Source organism: Mauremys mutica, chromosome 24 (genome assembly GCF_020497125.1).
Source record: "Mauremys mutica isolate MM-2020 ecotype Southern chromosome 24, ASM2049712v1, whole genome shotgun sequence".
NCBI lineage: Eukaryota > Metazoa > Chordata > Testudines > Geoemydidae > Mauremys > Mauremys mutica.
This window is the reverse complement of record NC_059095.1, coordinates 9,304,183-9,316,470: the sequence shown is the minus strand read 5'-3', so window position 1 is coordinate 9,316,470 and position 12,288 is coordinate 9,304,183. Positions and strand designations below refer to the sequence as shown.

The window sequence follows — 12,288 nt, the reverse complement described above, 5'->3', positions numbered from 1 at the left end:
CAGCTCTTATGTCTCTTCTTTGTAATTTGCTAGCTATTGGGCCCTACTGTTCATTACTGCTACTAAATCTACAAGAAACCCAGCAACAGTTTCAGTGTCCTGATCTGGGTTATGGAAGAGTTAGTCTGTCACTAATGTGACAAATGGTTCTCTGTATTTAGAGGACAAAATATGCCTAGTATTTCTTTTCCCAGGGATCTATTCTGACTAAGCCATGGGTGCTTTGGACATATACTTGTGGGACATGACAATATAGGCAAGATTTGCCTCACTCTGACCAGAAGTAAATGAATTTTGACAAATCTTGCCTAAAAAAGTGGTCTTGAAAAGAGAAGCCGTTTCCAAGTCAATTTGTGTTTGTTTCAATTATGTCCTAGTGTTAAAATATTTTGGCCATTCTTCCAACCTCAACACTATTTAAAATAGAACATCCCAGAAAAATCTGAAAGGCAATAGCAGTTTTTACTTGTAGGCAAGAATACTTACATTATCATGACTGAGCATAACTCCCTTTGGCTGTCCAGTTGTTCCTGAGGTATATATCAGTGTACAGCATTGGTTAGGCTTCTGGGATTCAATGATCTTATCAAGCTGGGAATCTGGAACGTCACTGCCAAGGCTCATAAATTCACTCCACTGCATTCAAAAGTAAAGAGCTTGGTCAGGCTTTATACCCTCTTTCACATATGCAACTAAGCTGTCTGGAAGGAGTGGGGTGGGTGGAGGGATTTAAATTGGTGAAGACCACAACTGTTTTTCCAGTGAAATTTCATAGTTTTACACATCTAATTATATCTTCACTTAGTCCATGGAGGTCTTTCCATCAAGAATTCACTTCAATTATAGTAGTGGATACAGCTGTGGATACAGGGTGTGCATGAGAGAAATATGGGGGTGGCCCCAGCATTGATTTTGTTCTATTGACACATGGAGACGGACACATTTTGCGGGAGTAGTTTTACGGGAGCTTCCTGGGCTGGAGTGATGTTTTCATTGAGTCTTGAATGTGTTTTGTCTAAGGGCTTATTTAAAAATAGGACTGGGAACTCTTGCAGGAAAGCCATTTTTGTGCTTTATTGGCAATGGTGACCCTCCAGGAGAATTGAGATAATGACCTACTTCTCCATGGTTTCTGTGTAGTCATTACATCCACGCTACACAGTTGTGAAGTTACCACTTGTGAGAGTGGAGAATTCTTATCTTGTAGTATTCCCCCAACCTCCATCCACTGCATACAAGTGTGAGCAATTAATGAAAGAACATAATAGAAGCTCAAGAACTTTCCCCACCCCAATGAACAGGGTAGGGCCTCTCCATGGGTGAGCCATGAGAGATGGCAGTGGGACAGTCAGTATTATTCACTACAGCTGAGTGTTGAAAGGTGTACTTAGCAGCAGCAAAGTGTAGCTAGTTATTCAGAGTCATTTAGTATGCAAGCAACACCTCAAATGTTACTTAAGTAACATTACTTACAGTGTAGAGATTTGGTCTTTTCTCCTTAAGCTCTCCATTGTACTGGATGATTGCTTTCAGAAGAGGAAGCTTGTGCTGAACCTGCAGTAAAGAGGAAGCAAGGTATCAGAGTAATCTAGTGTTTCTTGCACCTTCCTTTCAGCTTGAAATAGGCAACAGAACTTTCTGATGTAGTCTGAAGACAATAGCTTCATCCATAATTGAAAATGCAGCCACCTTTGGAGTGGAGAATATTAATGCTACTTAATGATTGAGAATCCAAGAGGATTCTCGGACTATTTGAACTGGAGGAACTTCAGGTAGTTAGAAAGTAAATTATCCAGACTGAAGTTTTACAGGAACACCTTGATTTCCAGAAAGCATCATGCTATTTTTAGTGATGCTTAATTTTTGCTTGTGGTATTCTGTGACTGTTTCAGAGCCTTGACTAGGAGTGTAAACCATGTGTTTAACTTCAACTTCCCTTCAAAGTTGCTTTGGCTACCAGCCTCCACCCATCCACCTCTGGTAAGTAACAGCACAGGTTGGATTGTCCAATTTCAGTTTTAATGAGATTCCAGTCTTCATATTGACCATTGCAATCACCTTTTCACTCTAGTCCCAAATTGGTTTCCCTGCCCACTCACTGGAAGGCTGCAAGCATTAGTGAGTGTGTACACTCCACCTTATCCCTTTAGAGTGCTACACACACCAGGTGCAGTTGAAATTGCAGGGGGAAGTGGGAGTTCTGCCATCTGCTGTACTGTCAAGTCCCCTTCCATCCCCAGCCCAGAAACAACCGGCATTTCTTGGTTTGCCAGAATAAATGACTAGAAGAGAGGGAACACACCCTACAGTAGAGCTAGGGATGTAATTTAAATACTTGCTTGACTAACCCAGCCAAATGCTTTCCATATGCCACTGCCACCCCTTAACTCTATAAAAAGATATTTACTTCTAGGATTTTCTCCAGCTGTTTATGATTCTCCACAACCAGGATATTAGCGCCACAGTTCTCTGCTACATACTGGCAGGCTTCAGGAGAGTTTGTGGTGTAGATGCCAACAGCAAAACCACTATAAATAAATCAGAGTTAGAGGGTAACTAGTCAAGGATTTCAGCCCCAGAAGTTGGCTTCTCTACAGAAGAGCCTTCCCACCTGGAAAAGTGCTCCAGGATGTAAAGACAGATTAATCTAAACTCCTTTTTCGTAAGGAGACTACTTCCTTTGTGTTAAGTTCTAGAAATTAAGATTCCATTAATGAAGATTTATAATTTGTGTTTCCAGGAGCCACAATATACTAGATTGTCTTTGCAGAACCTCAGCTCAATTACAGGCCTAGTAGTCCCCTCCCTCCCCAACATGAAGTGCAATGAAACAATCTTTCAGACTAGCATATTATTGCTTCAGCTCAGTGTTATGGAACCACAACGTCCTCTAATCTAGTGGCTCTCAACCAGGGGCCACGAGCAGGTTTCAGGGAGTCCGCCAAGCATTAGACTCGCTGGGGTCCAGAGCAGAAAACTGAAGCCCGACTGCATGGGGCTGAAGCCTGAGGCCCTGAGCCCCACCATCCCGGGTGGAAACCGAAGCCTGAGCAACTTAGCTCTGTGGAGCTCCCTGTGGTGGGTTGCCTTGCTTGCTACCCCCTAACACTGGCCCTGGTTTTTATATGCAGAAAACTAGTTATGTGGGGGGGAGGGGCTCGGAAAAAGCTTGAGAACCCCTGCTCTAATCAAGCTATACATGTATCCCTCTAGTCTGGCTTGTTCATTTGTTATTAGAGGTACTAATGATCGTTAAAGAGGTATAATCTAGAGTCTACTCTTTATTTGTAGCTAAATTTGTTTAGAGGCTTTGACATCAACAATTGTTTCATCATGTTTTTAACATCTATTGGCATCTGAAAATGTAATAGTCTTTACAGTGCCAGTGCAAGCTAAATTGGTTTCTTACCCAGCAAGAATAGCTCCAATGTCAGCAATAAACCACTCTGCAGAATTAAATCCCAAAATGCCCACTCCATGGAAACGCTCCAATCCCAACTGTAAACAAAGATCAGATAGGATAGGACTTATTTCTCCTGGAAAATTAAATGCCTTAAAATGAGTTAAGCCATACGCTAGCAAGTGTACAGTGGCACAGCTGTACTGGTGCGTTGTAAGAGGACTTGTGTAGCCGCTCTATGCTGACAGGAGAAAGCTCTCCTGTTGACATAAAACCACCTCAACAAGCGGTGGTAGCAGCTTCTCCCACCAACATAATCCTGTGCACACCACCACTTTTGCCAATGACATGTAGGTTGCTGGAGTGTGTTTTTTCACACTCATGAGCAACATGGTTTTTCCAACATAAAGTGGTAGTATAGACATGGCCTTAGGATTCACATTAAAGAAATTCCCTGAAGGATTAGCACAGAACCAACACACAAGTTGTTTAAATTTAGTCTTAAGATATTGCGTTTTGTTCAATGCTGACACAAAGTGCAAATGCAGACTTCCAGCAAGTGCAATAAGACCACTTCATTGGCATGAAGTGATACATTATAGTTTAAAGACCAGATCAGGAATCAGAACTCCTGAGTTTAATCTAGACAGAAATCAGCTCCCTCTGTGGACTTAGGCAAATTTAAAAAATGGCAGAAACAAAATTAGTAGGAGACACTTGCATTTAGTACCTTACATAGTTACTTTGAAAGTTAGTCACATTTTTTAATTAAAAAATGTGACTATCAGTAACTGAAACAAAGTTTTGAAGCAACTTTTCACTCATATACAAAGGTCACTTTTTCCAGTTTGGTTATTTCCTTCGTTTTGAGATTTTTATAAACGGACAAAACATTTCATGGACAGTAGGAGACACTCACATATAGTGACAGCACTGTCAAGCAGAAGCCCCTGCCAGAAGCTGAGAAGTCTAATAGCAGCCTGACCTCTTGGAACCAGACTTGAAAGATAACACTCTCCAGAACAATCACATCCTTGGTTCTCATTAGTTATCGCAGCAGAGTACACACAATAGAATGAGGCTTGGCTGGTAAGTCTGAGAGTTCTGTAAGGTTGTCTTGAATTTTTGAATGTGGAGGGAAATTAAACATTTAAATAATAAATGTGTCCAGAAATAACCCACATTTTTAGAGCTAAAAAAGTTACATAACAGAATAAGCCAGGTTTGGAGTTTAAGTTCCTTTGAGGAATGTTATGTATATCCATTACAGAGTGACAGTGGATGGGTAAATAAAAGTTCTACAAGACATACCTTAATAAAGCTTTTTGCTGCCTTCCGACATTCCTCATAGTATTGCTTATAAGTTTGCTTTATCCACTTGTCACCCTTCTTTGATGCAAGGGCAAAATAGTCACCATATTTTTTAACAGCTTCCTGGAATAGTTCATGAACAGTTTTTGGTGTCTCACTACCAATACCCTGTTGTTCTAGCCTTAGTTTAACTTCTCCATCCCGTCGTGTTGTCCATAGGCCTGAGGCAGGGGATGAAGCTAGAATTTAATAAAATAAAGGTGTTAATGTAATGCCTTGCATTTAGATTTCCTTCTGCCAATGTGAATTGTCACTTGTTTTGTACTTTGGGCAAGTTGGCAGGTAGGTCAGATTCTATTTTGAGACTGGAGTTTTGCTGAAACCTGAACTATATTCAAACTGTGCAAAAGAACAAAACGGGGAACCTGAAACCTCTCCCTCCCACTACTACTTTCACGTGCCCTCTAACAAGGAGAGTGCTAGTCTGCCAAAAGATGCTTGTACAGGACCAGCTGGCACCCTCCTATGGAGGCCAAACTCATTCACTGCCTCTGCCCCAAGGGGCTTATCCACTGGCACACAGTGTAGTGTAACATTTACCCTCCCTGAGGACCACCACCACTGCAACCCAAGCTAAATTCAGCATTGTCTCCTGAGAAACCATCCTGCAGGTTAAGTTTCTTTGGTTTTATAGCATACAATTTTGGAAGGCAACAATTTTAAAAAAAGTTTAGAGCAACTTATTTCATAGTTTATAACAAATGATTATAACAAATTCCTTTGCTTACCTTTGGATCTAAACATATCTAGCTGAGATTCCTCAGTGTTAGTCTCTTCAGTTATTTCAGCACTATGGTCCTCAACAGTTCTGCAAGCAATAGCAAGTATTAAGTATTGGATGTTATTTTAGTACATTGACCTAAGTGTACAGCATATTCTCACAGTTCTCAGATATTCTTTTCACAGTTTCATAATTTAGTTATGCTAATCCCTTGATACCAGGAGGAGGATTTTCCTACTATATTGTTGGTCCCCAATATTCTGAATTTGAGTTTGTTGTTCCTTTTACTGACAGTGTATATGGGGCTAACATAGCAAGACAGTCCCAGCCTCAAAAAGTTTACAATCTAAATCCAAAGTGTTTTTGTTAACACAAGTTGGAACACAACTGATTTTGACCCTAACATGAACTGATTACTTGCATTTCCAGGCAAGCTGTGGGTGAACTCATAAGCTTGGCATCCACTGGCAGCTAGGAAGACTGGCACAATTGGAAAAAAGAAAAAAAGGACTTCCCAAGTTGTGGACTTAAAAAAGCAGATGCCAGAAGTGGAGGATCTCTTTTCTGCTCCTTCTAGGGAACAGGTCTTCCCTACTCACTACTACAGAGAGAGCCAATCCAGGACACTTGGCCCCAGCAGCTTTCCCTCCTTACCACTCAGATTAGTGGTCACCCAGCACTCTCATGAAAGTCCCTAAGAGGCCCCCCAACTTCCCTCAGAAGGATTCAGCTGCCTGAAAGTAGGTAAATTTTCACAACCTCCAACACAGCTTTTTCCTCAAACTCTAGTATGCTTCAGGCCATCAATAGTCAACAGAAACCACCACATGTCAGATGTATCAAAGGAAGGTGAAAGAAATCCCTTTGGTCTGGTTAGTCCATTAAGGGAAGGTTGACACATCTGGCATCATGTGGTAGGAGTCAAAATTCTCTTTTATGTGACTCAGAGGATCTCTTGCATTCCATCTTATGGACCTGTGGGATATAAACATTCATGCTTCAAAAGAAAAGCCACCCATTAACTGTTTGCCTCAATAGTGTCTTGACATCTCTTCCTAGCCCACCATGCATCTCCAGATGCTTTTTTAGAACATTACACCTGCCCCCCCCCCCACAAGTCCCCATCTCCTCCAAAAAGCCATGGAAGTAGCTTCTCACAAATCATACAATGTTTGATACCTGTGTTATGTGGCTGAAATAGCCACCTAACTAGTGTCTCACCATTTTTATGGTCAACTTAGTCTTAGACATAACTTTGAGGCAATGATCAGAGCTCGAGTGAGTCAGGCAAGCTACATAGTTAGGCTGTGAGTTGGTCATGACTTTCCGTGACCTCTGTAGCAGCTGGTGTGGCTCGCTCTGGGGCAGCCCAAGCTCAGGCAGCCCATGGGGCATTCGCACCAGCTGCTGCTGGGGCAGTCTCAGGCCACTGCCCGCCTGCCCCCCAGCAACAGGAGGAGATTTGGTGTGGGAGTGGGCGAGGGCTCTGGGCAGCACTTACCTTGGGGGGGCCACCCCAGAAGTGGCAACATGTCCCTTCCTCCCTCAGCTCCTAGCTCTGTGCACTGTCTCCGCCACTCCCACTGACTGCAATTCCCAGCCTATGGGAGCTGTGGTGCTGGCAGCACAGAGCTAGAAGCTATGGGAGGGACAGAACCTGCCAGCCCCGCTAACTCCCCCAACAGCACTCGTGGTGCCCCCCCAATATTTAGTCTGGGTATAGTACAAGTCATGGACAGGTCACAGGCTAAAGTTCCCTCTAAGCTATGCAACAGCCTATTAAGTGCCATGCAGGCACTCAGGGCTGCAGTGGGGAGAGATTCCTCCCCCCAGCCTGCACCCTAAACCCCTCATCCCTGGCCCCACCCTGGAGCCTGCACCCCCAGCATCTCAACCCCCTGCCCCAGTCCTGAGCCTCTCATCCCCAGCTCCACCCCAGAGCCCACACCCCCAGCCATGACCTGTCTATGACTTACTAAAACTAGAAGCGACTAAAACATAGCCTTAACTATAGTTAATTGAGTCATCACCATAATGGTTAAGGGGTCATCCCATCATGGTGCTGGGCAACAGCTCTCCTCCAGTTTCAACCTTGCTGGAAGACAACTTTTGTAGCAGATGGGGAGCAAGTGAACTCCACTGTACCCTCATGGCTGCTGATAGGAATGGAGAGACTTGGTATTCTTCTTCTCCAAGACAGGTTTATTTATCAGACCTTCATTCTCTGCCCTCATTAGCCAGATATGTTTGGCATAATGAAGAATCTGCCAGCAGTCACATACCTCACCTTCCAGATAACTTAACTGGAAGCTGAAGTCTGGCCTGGCCTTTGGGGACCCATGTACCACTCACCAGAATGAGATCCCTTGAGCTACAAGTATAACGGTCCTGCTCTCCTAGTAGTCATATGGATGGTACTTGCTCCCCTGCACTCTACAACACGCCATTCATACAGTCACCTTAACTCGTATTAGTCAGCCATGACTGCCAGATAATCTAAATAAAAGTAATTCCCCCTCCCCGCCCCCAGGGATTGAATATTCCCTTTTATCTTGCCTTCTCAAGTTGCCTTCCTGTTTCTCTAAAATCCGTCACTCTGACATCACTGTGGGTTCATAGGCAGGTGAGCACTTCATGTCAGTACTGAACCATCACTCTTCTCCGTGAGAATTCAGCTAGGGGAAGAGTCCCACCTTTTGTTCTGTTAAGTACTGATCCACAGTTTTCAAGTGAGGGTATCCCTCGATGTCCACTTCCAGAGAATTTTCTGAGCAAATGCCAGTCTTCTAGAATTCACTAGGTTCTTATGACATCATTGACTTCTGAATTCTAGGCTGTCCCTGGCTCTAGATTTCAACTTTGACCCTACATGCAGGCAGGGTCACTAGGACACTAACTGTTGCTATAGAAATAGCAAATCGTAGCCAGATCATTGTGACATACAAGAGTCCTGGCACATGACTGCCTGTAGACAGGTCTGTAGTTTTAGCTGTTGGCTTTGGTATGAGAGAATGTTGGTCCCAGGCGTGTTTCTGTTCCTGATTCAGTCAGAATTCTGCCCCCCACCCCAAACTTCTAGTTTTCCCCCTTTTGGAAGAGAAATTGAACGGTTCTTAAAATGTAGTTTTCTGGAGAAAAACCATAGCACCTCAAATGCCAGTATGTGTATCGCACTGTAAAAATGAACAAGCTTGTTCATTACAGTATAGAGGTGACTGTTTTAATTGCCAGTCAAGCAGATGGAAGGAGGAGGGGAGTTAAACACAAGTGTTGACATTTTACAGTTAGTACATTCAAAACCAGTGACAATCAGTAAAGTTAAGTTCTTGTCCCCATCCCTAGTGTTCCATGGGTGGGTGCACAATTGCTGTATTTGGAGGCTATTCTCCCAAGATCCACCAAAATAGAAGGATTTAAACAGATTCTAGTCTTTCAAACCACTGCAATTAAGTCTAAGGTAGCTATTTTGACAGTGCACAATAAAACAAAGCTTGCTTCTCCCACTATGTTTCCAATCCAGAATCAGGAAAGGAGGAAGTAATCAAGTCTGTCCCTTTAGCTTGCTCTGCAAGCTATGGAGTCTTAGCTGTGGGGCCAGCATAAAGTACACTTCATATCAATTTGTACTTCTATTGACAGATTGGCATGGGTAACCGTCACTAAGAGTTCATTTTGCTGAAGTGGTTGTGCATTTGAGAGTAGTTTAGGAGGTGAAAGCAAGGGGGAGGGGGAAGACAGACTAAGGACTGCTTTAATCAGGCAGGTGGGTACATAAAACTGAAGGCCAATGAGAGGTGGCAGAAACTTCACTACTTGCTAGGGCATCTGGTAGATGTAAGCTAGCAGAGGATATATTAATACTGCTAAATGGATGCAGAACCACTGAAAAGCCAGACTGGTCATACTTACTGAATCTTATGGATCAAGCAGTAAGGCCACATCATTAAGAAAATAGGAGGGGCAGTGTTGCAGTATTTGCAACTAGTAAAATTTACTCTATTAACAGTACAATGAGGTAGCTTATTAATGGAAAGAAGTTTGGGAAACTATCACAGGGCTAACATGGTTTGATATTCACTAGCAAGATGTGGGTGGTTTTTCTAGCAGGTTGTGGCACTGGAGTACACAAACACATACTATCACAGCACAAGGTTTCCTTTTGATTTGGCCTGAGATTTTCAGGCTCTCTCCATGGGCTTCAAATAAAGCAACAAGATTTTAGGTGGAGTCTCTGGAGAGTTTGGCACTTAAATCCCACTAATTTCATTGGATTTGGGAGCCTAATTCTAAAGCTCCTTTGGGAAAAAAGATCCCAACTTCTCCAGCAGCAGTTGGTTTGACAAGGACCTTTATGCTATAATTATGCAGGAGCAAGTGTGAATGAAATATAATCTTCTGCTTAAATCAGCCTTAACTGAAGATTAAACTCTTTTGCAAGGCACTTCCCCATTGGCTAGGGTTCAAGGCTATGCACAAATCTTTGTTCCAGGCCATCTAAATTAGGGAGGGTTTTATGGGCCAGGGAGTCCTAGCAGACCATAGGTTCACCTGACCAGCTACAGAGTTCTCACCTCAAACACCACAGAAAAATGACAAGAAAAGAAGCCACAGGAGTGGTCATATGACCCTCCCCTAGGGTTACTAGACATCCCGATTTTATCAGGACTGTCCCAATATTTACTTGTTTGTCCCGCATTCTGACCGATGTTTGGTTGGGACACACACTGTCCCAATATTTTGCACTCTGGCACCCAGGCAGAAGGGGCTCACGCCCTCTCCCCCAACTCAGCCCTGCCCCTGCCCCATTGGATGCCTCCCCAAATCCCTACCCTGGCCTCACTTCTTCCCCAAGCATGCCGCATTCCTCCTCCCCGCTCCCTCCCAGGCTTGCACAAATCAGCTGTATGGCAGCACAAGCATTGGAAGGGAGGGGGGAGAAGCAGGATGCGGCAGCCCGCTCAGGGGAGGTGGAGGTGAGCTGGTGCTGTGAGCTGCCAGTGGGTGCTCAACCCCCACCAGTTTTTCCTATGCTCTGGCGGGTTTTTGTTTTTTGCTCCGCTACCAGTGACACCCCCCCAGGTCCCAATATTTCATGTCTTATTTGGTCACCCTCCCCTCCCCAGCAGTATGTTTCAGGGCAGCTGTCAGATGTAAATCACTGTGGGGCAGGGGACAGGACTGGGGAAGACCCAGCTGGTGGCTCCTACCCTGCGCCTGGCTCAGCTGCTAGTCCTGGCTGGGCTGGGGAGGACGGGACTTCCTGTTCCCCTGCACGGCATCCGGGGCTGGGTCACACCCACCCTAAGATTTCTCATCCAGCCGCAGGAAGCTCTGCAAACTGCCCCTGCTTCCTGCACCCATCATTCCTCAGCTGCAAGGGGAGGGATCCCTGTACAGGGAAATGCTCCTTCATCTGCCCAACCCCCATGCATCCAGACCCTCCTGCTGAACCTCACCCCCCACCCTAATAAGCTCCATTCCTCCTGCACCTGGACCACCCAGTTGAGCCACCTGCACCCAGATCCCTACCCCACTGATCCCCACCCACCTTCACCTGGACCCCCTGTAGAGTCCCATCACCAATGAACCCAGACCCCTGCCCCAACAAGCCCATGCACCCAACCCCCTGCCCCGCACACCTGGATCCCCCACTTAGCCACCCACATCCAGATTGCCCCACACAAGCCCTCTCAACCCACACCTGGATCCCCCCCCCCCCCCAAGCCCCTCCACTCTTGGATCCTGCCTGCCCACACCTAGCCCGGAGGGGCAGGGGTGTTTCTGGGGTCCTTGCGCATGTCAGGGTTGGGTGCAGCCTCACCACTGAGTCCATGTCCTCAGTGGGAGCTGCACAGTGATTTCCCACCTCTGTGCAGCAAAGATCCCCATGACTTCCCTCATATGAGGGACAAACAAGATGTACTTTCCTACATCCTGGAGATTTCCCTGCAAACAGCCAATATTTGTTTACACTATAGCAACATTCTGTAATACAGAAGTGCTAAGTATTAGACACAAATAGCCAATGCCTTTCTACAAATATAAATTCTGCCAGAGAGTTAACATTAAATGTATACTCTTTTATAAGAGAAGTTCAGTCTGCCTGTACAGAATGCTTTTTGAACATACACTAGGCATTTGGTGCATTTCAGAAGCTAGTCACTGCACTATGTAAAGCAAGTTCTATTCTGCTTTTACTTCCTCACAGCATTAGATTTTAATAGTACAAGCCCATGTTAATTTAGATCATGGAAACTATCAGTTGTCAATCAAAAGGGAATTAATCCAAGTAGAATTTAAAAAATTAAAAAAATTAAAAAAAGAACCTGGACAAACCTGGATGGAGAGTTCACCATGACATCACTAAGAGACACCTCACACGACACTGGAACATCCAGGTTAGAGGCTGCATCTGCCAATACAGTACCCATTTCTGATTCAGACAGCATTGTCCCTGCAAAAGATTAAAGTGACAAAGTGATAGTTTAAAACAGCTTTAAGGAAACCAGTTCGTCAACATTGTGTTATCTGAATAAGCCAATTCAAACAACTGTCACTGAAGGCAGCAATATTTGTATTTGCAAAGATAAAATAAGATTCTTTATCTGGTCCAGTAGTAGGATGGCACTATAGAATATATTCTATGAGATTTAAGAATTGTTAAATTCCCCCCCAATTCATTTTTAAAACAGTCTTTAGTTGAACTGCTTACAATTTTGAACATTTCATTAAAAGGTTCCCATTTATATCCTACACTGTTTAGCCAGAAATACTGAATTTAGATTTTAACCCCAAA

The 12,288-nt window shown here is 44.2% G+C and overlaps 1 protein-coding gene across 7 annotated transcripts in view; it reads right to left on the bottom strand.

Moving 5' to 3' along the window:
- Positions 1-12,288, bottom strand: part of ACSBG2 (acyl-CoA synthetase bubblegum family member 2) — a 55,917-nt gene that overhangs the window by 13,436 nt on the left and 30,193 nt on the right. For 4 of the 7 annotated variants that reach the window (XM_044998270.1, XM_044998271.1, XM_044998268.1 and 1 more), the window contains exons 2-8: positions 11,829-11,946; positions 5,500-5,579; positions 4,712-4,950; positions 3,410-3,498; positions 2,408-2,528; positions 1,474-1,554; positions 487-636 (exon numbers count right to left, since the gene is read on the bottom strand). In XM_044998270.1, the coding sequence (XP_044854205.1) occupies positions 487-636; positions 1,474-1,554; positions 2,408-2,528; positions 3,410-3,498; positions 4,712-4,950; positions 5,500-5,579; positions 11,829-11,946 (878 nt within the window). The other 3 variants (XM_044998272.1, XM_044998274.1, XM_044998273.1) reach the window with 3 other exon arrangements.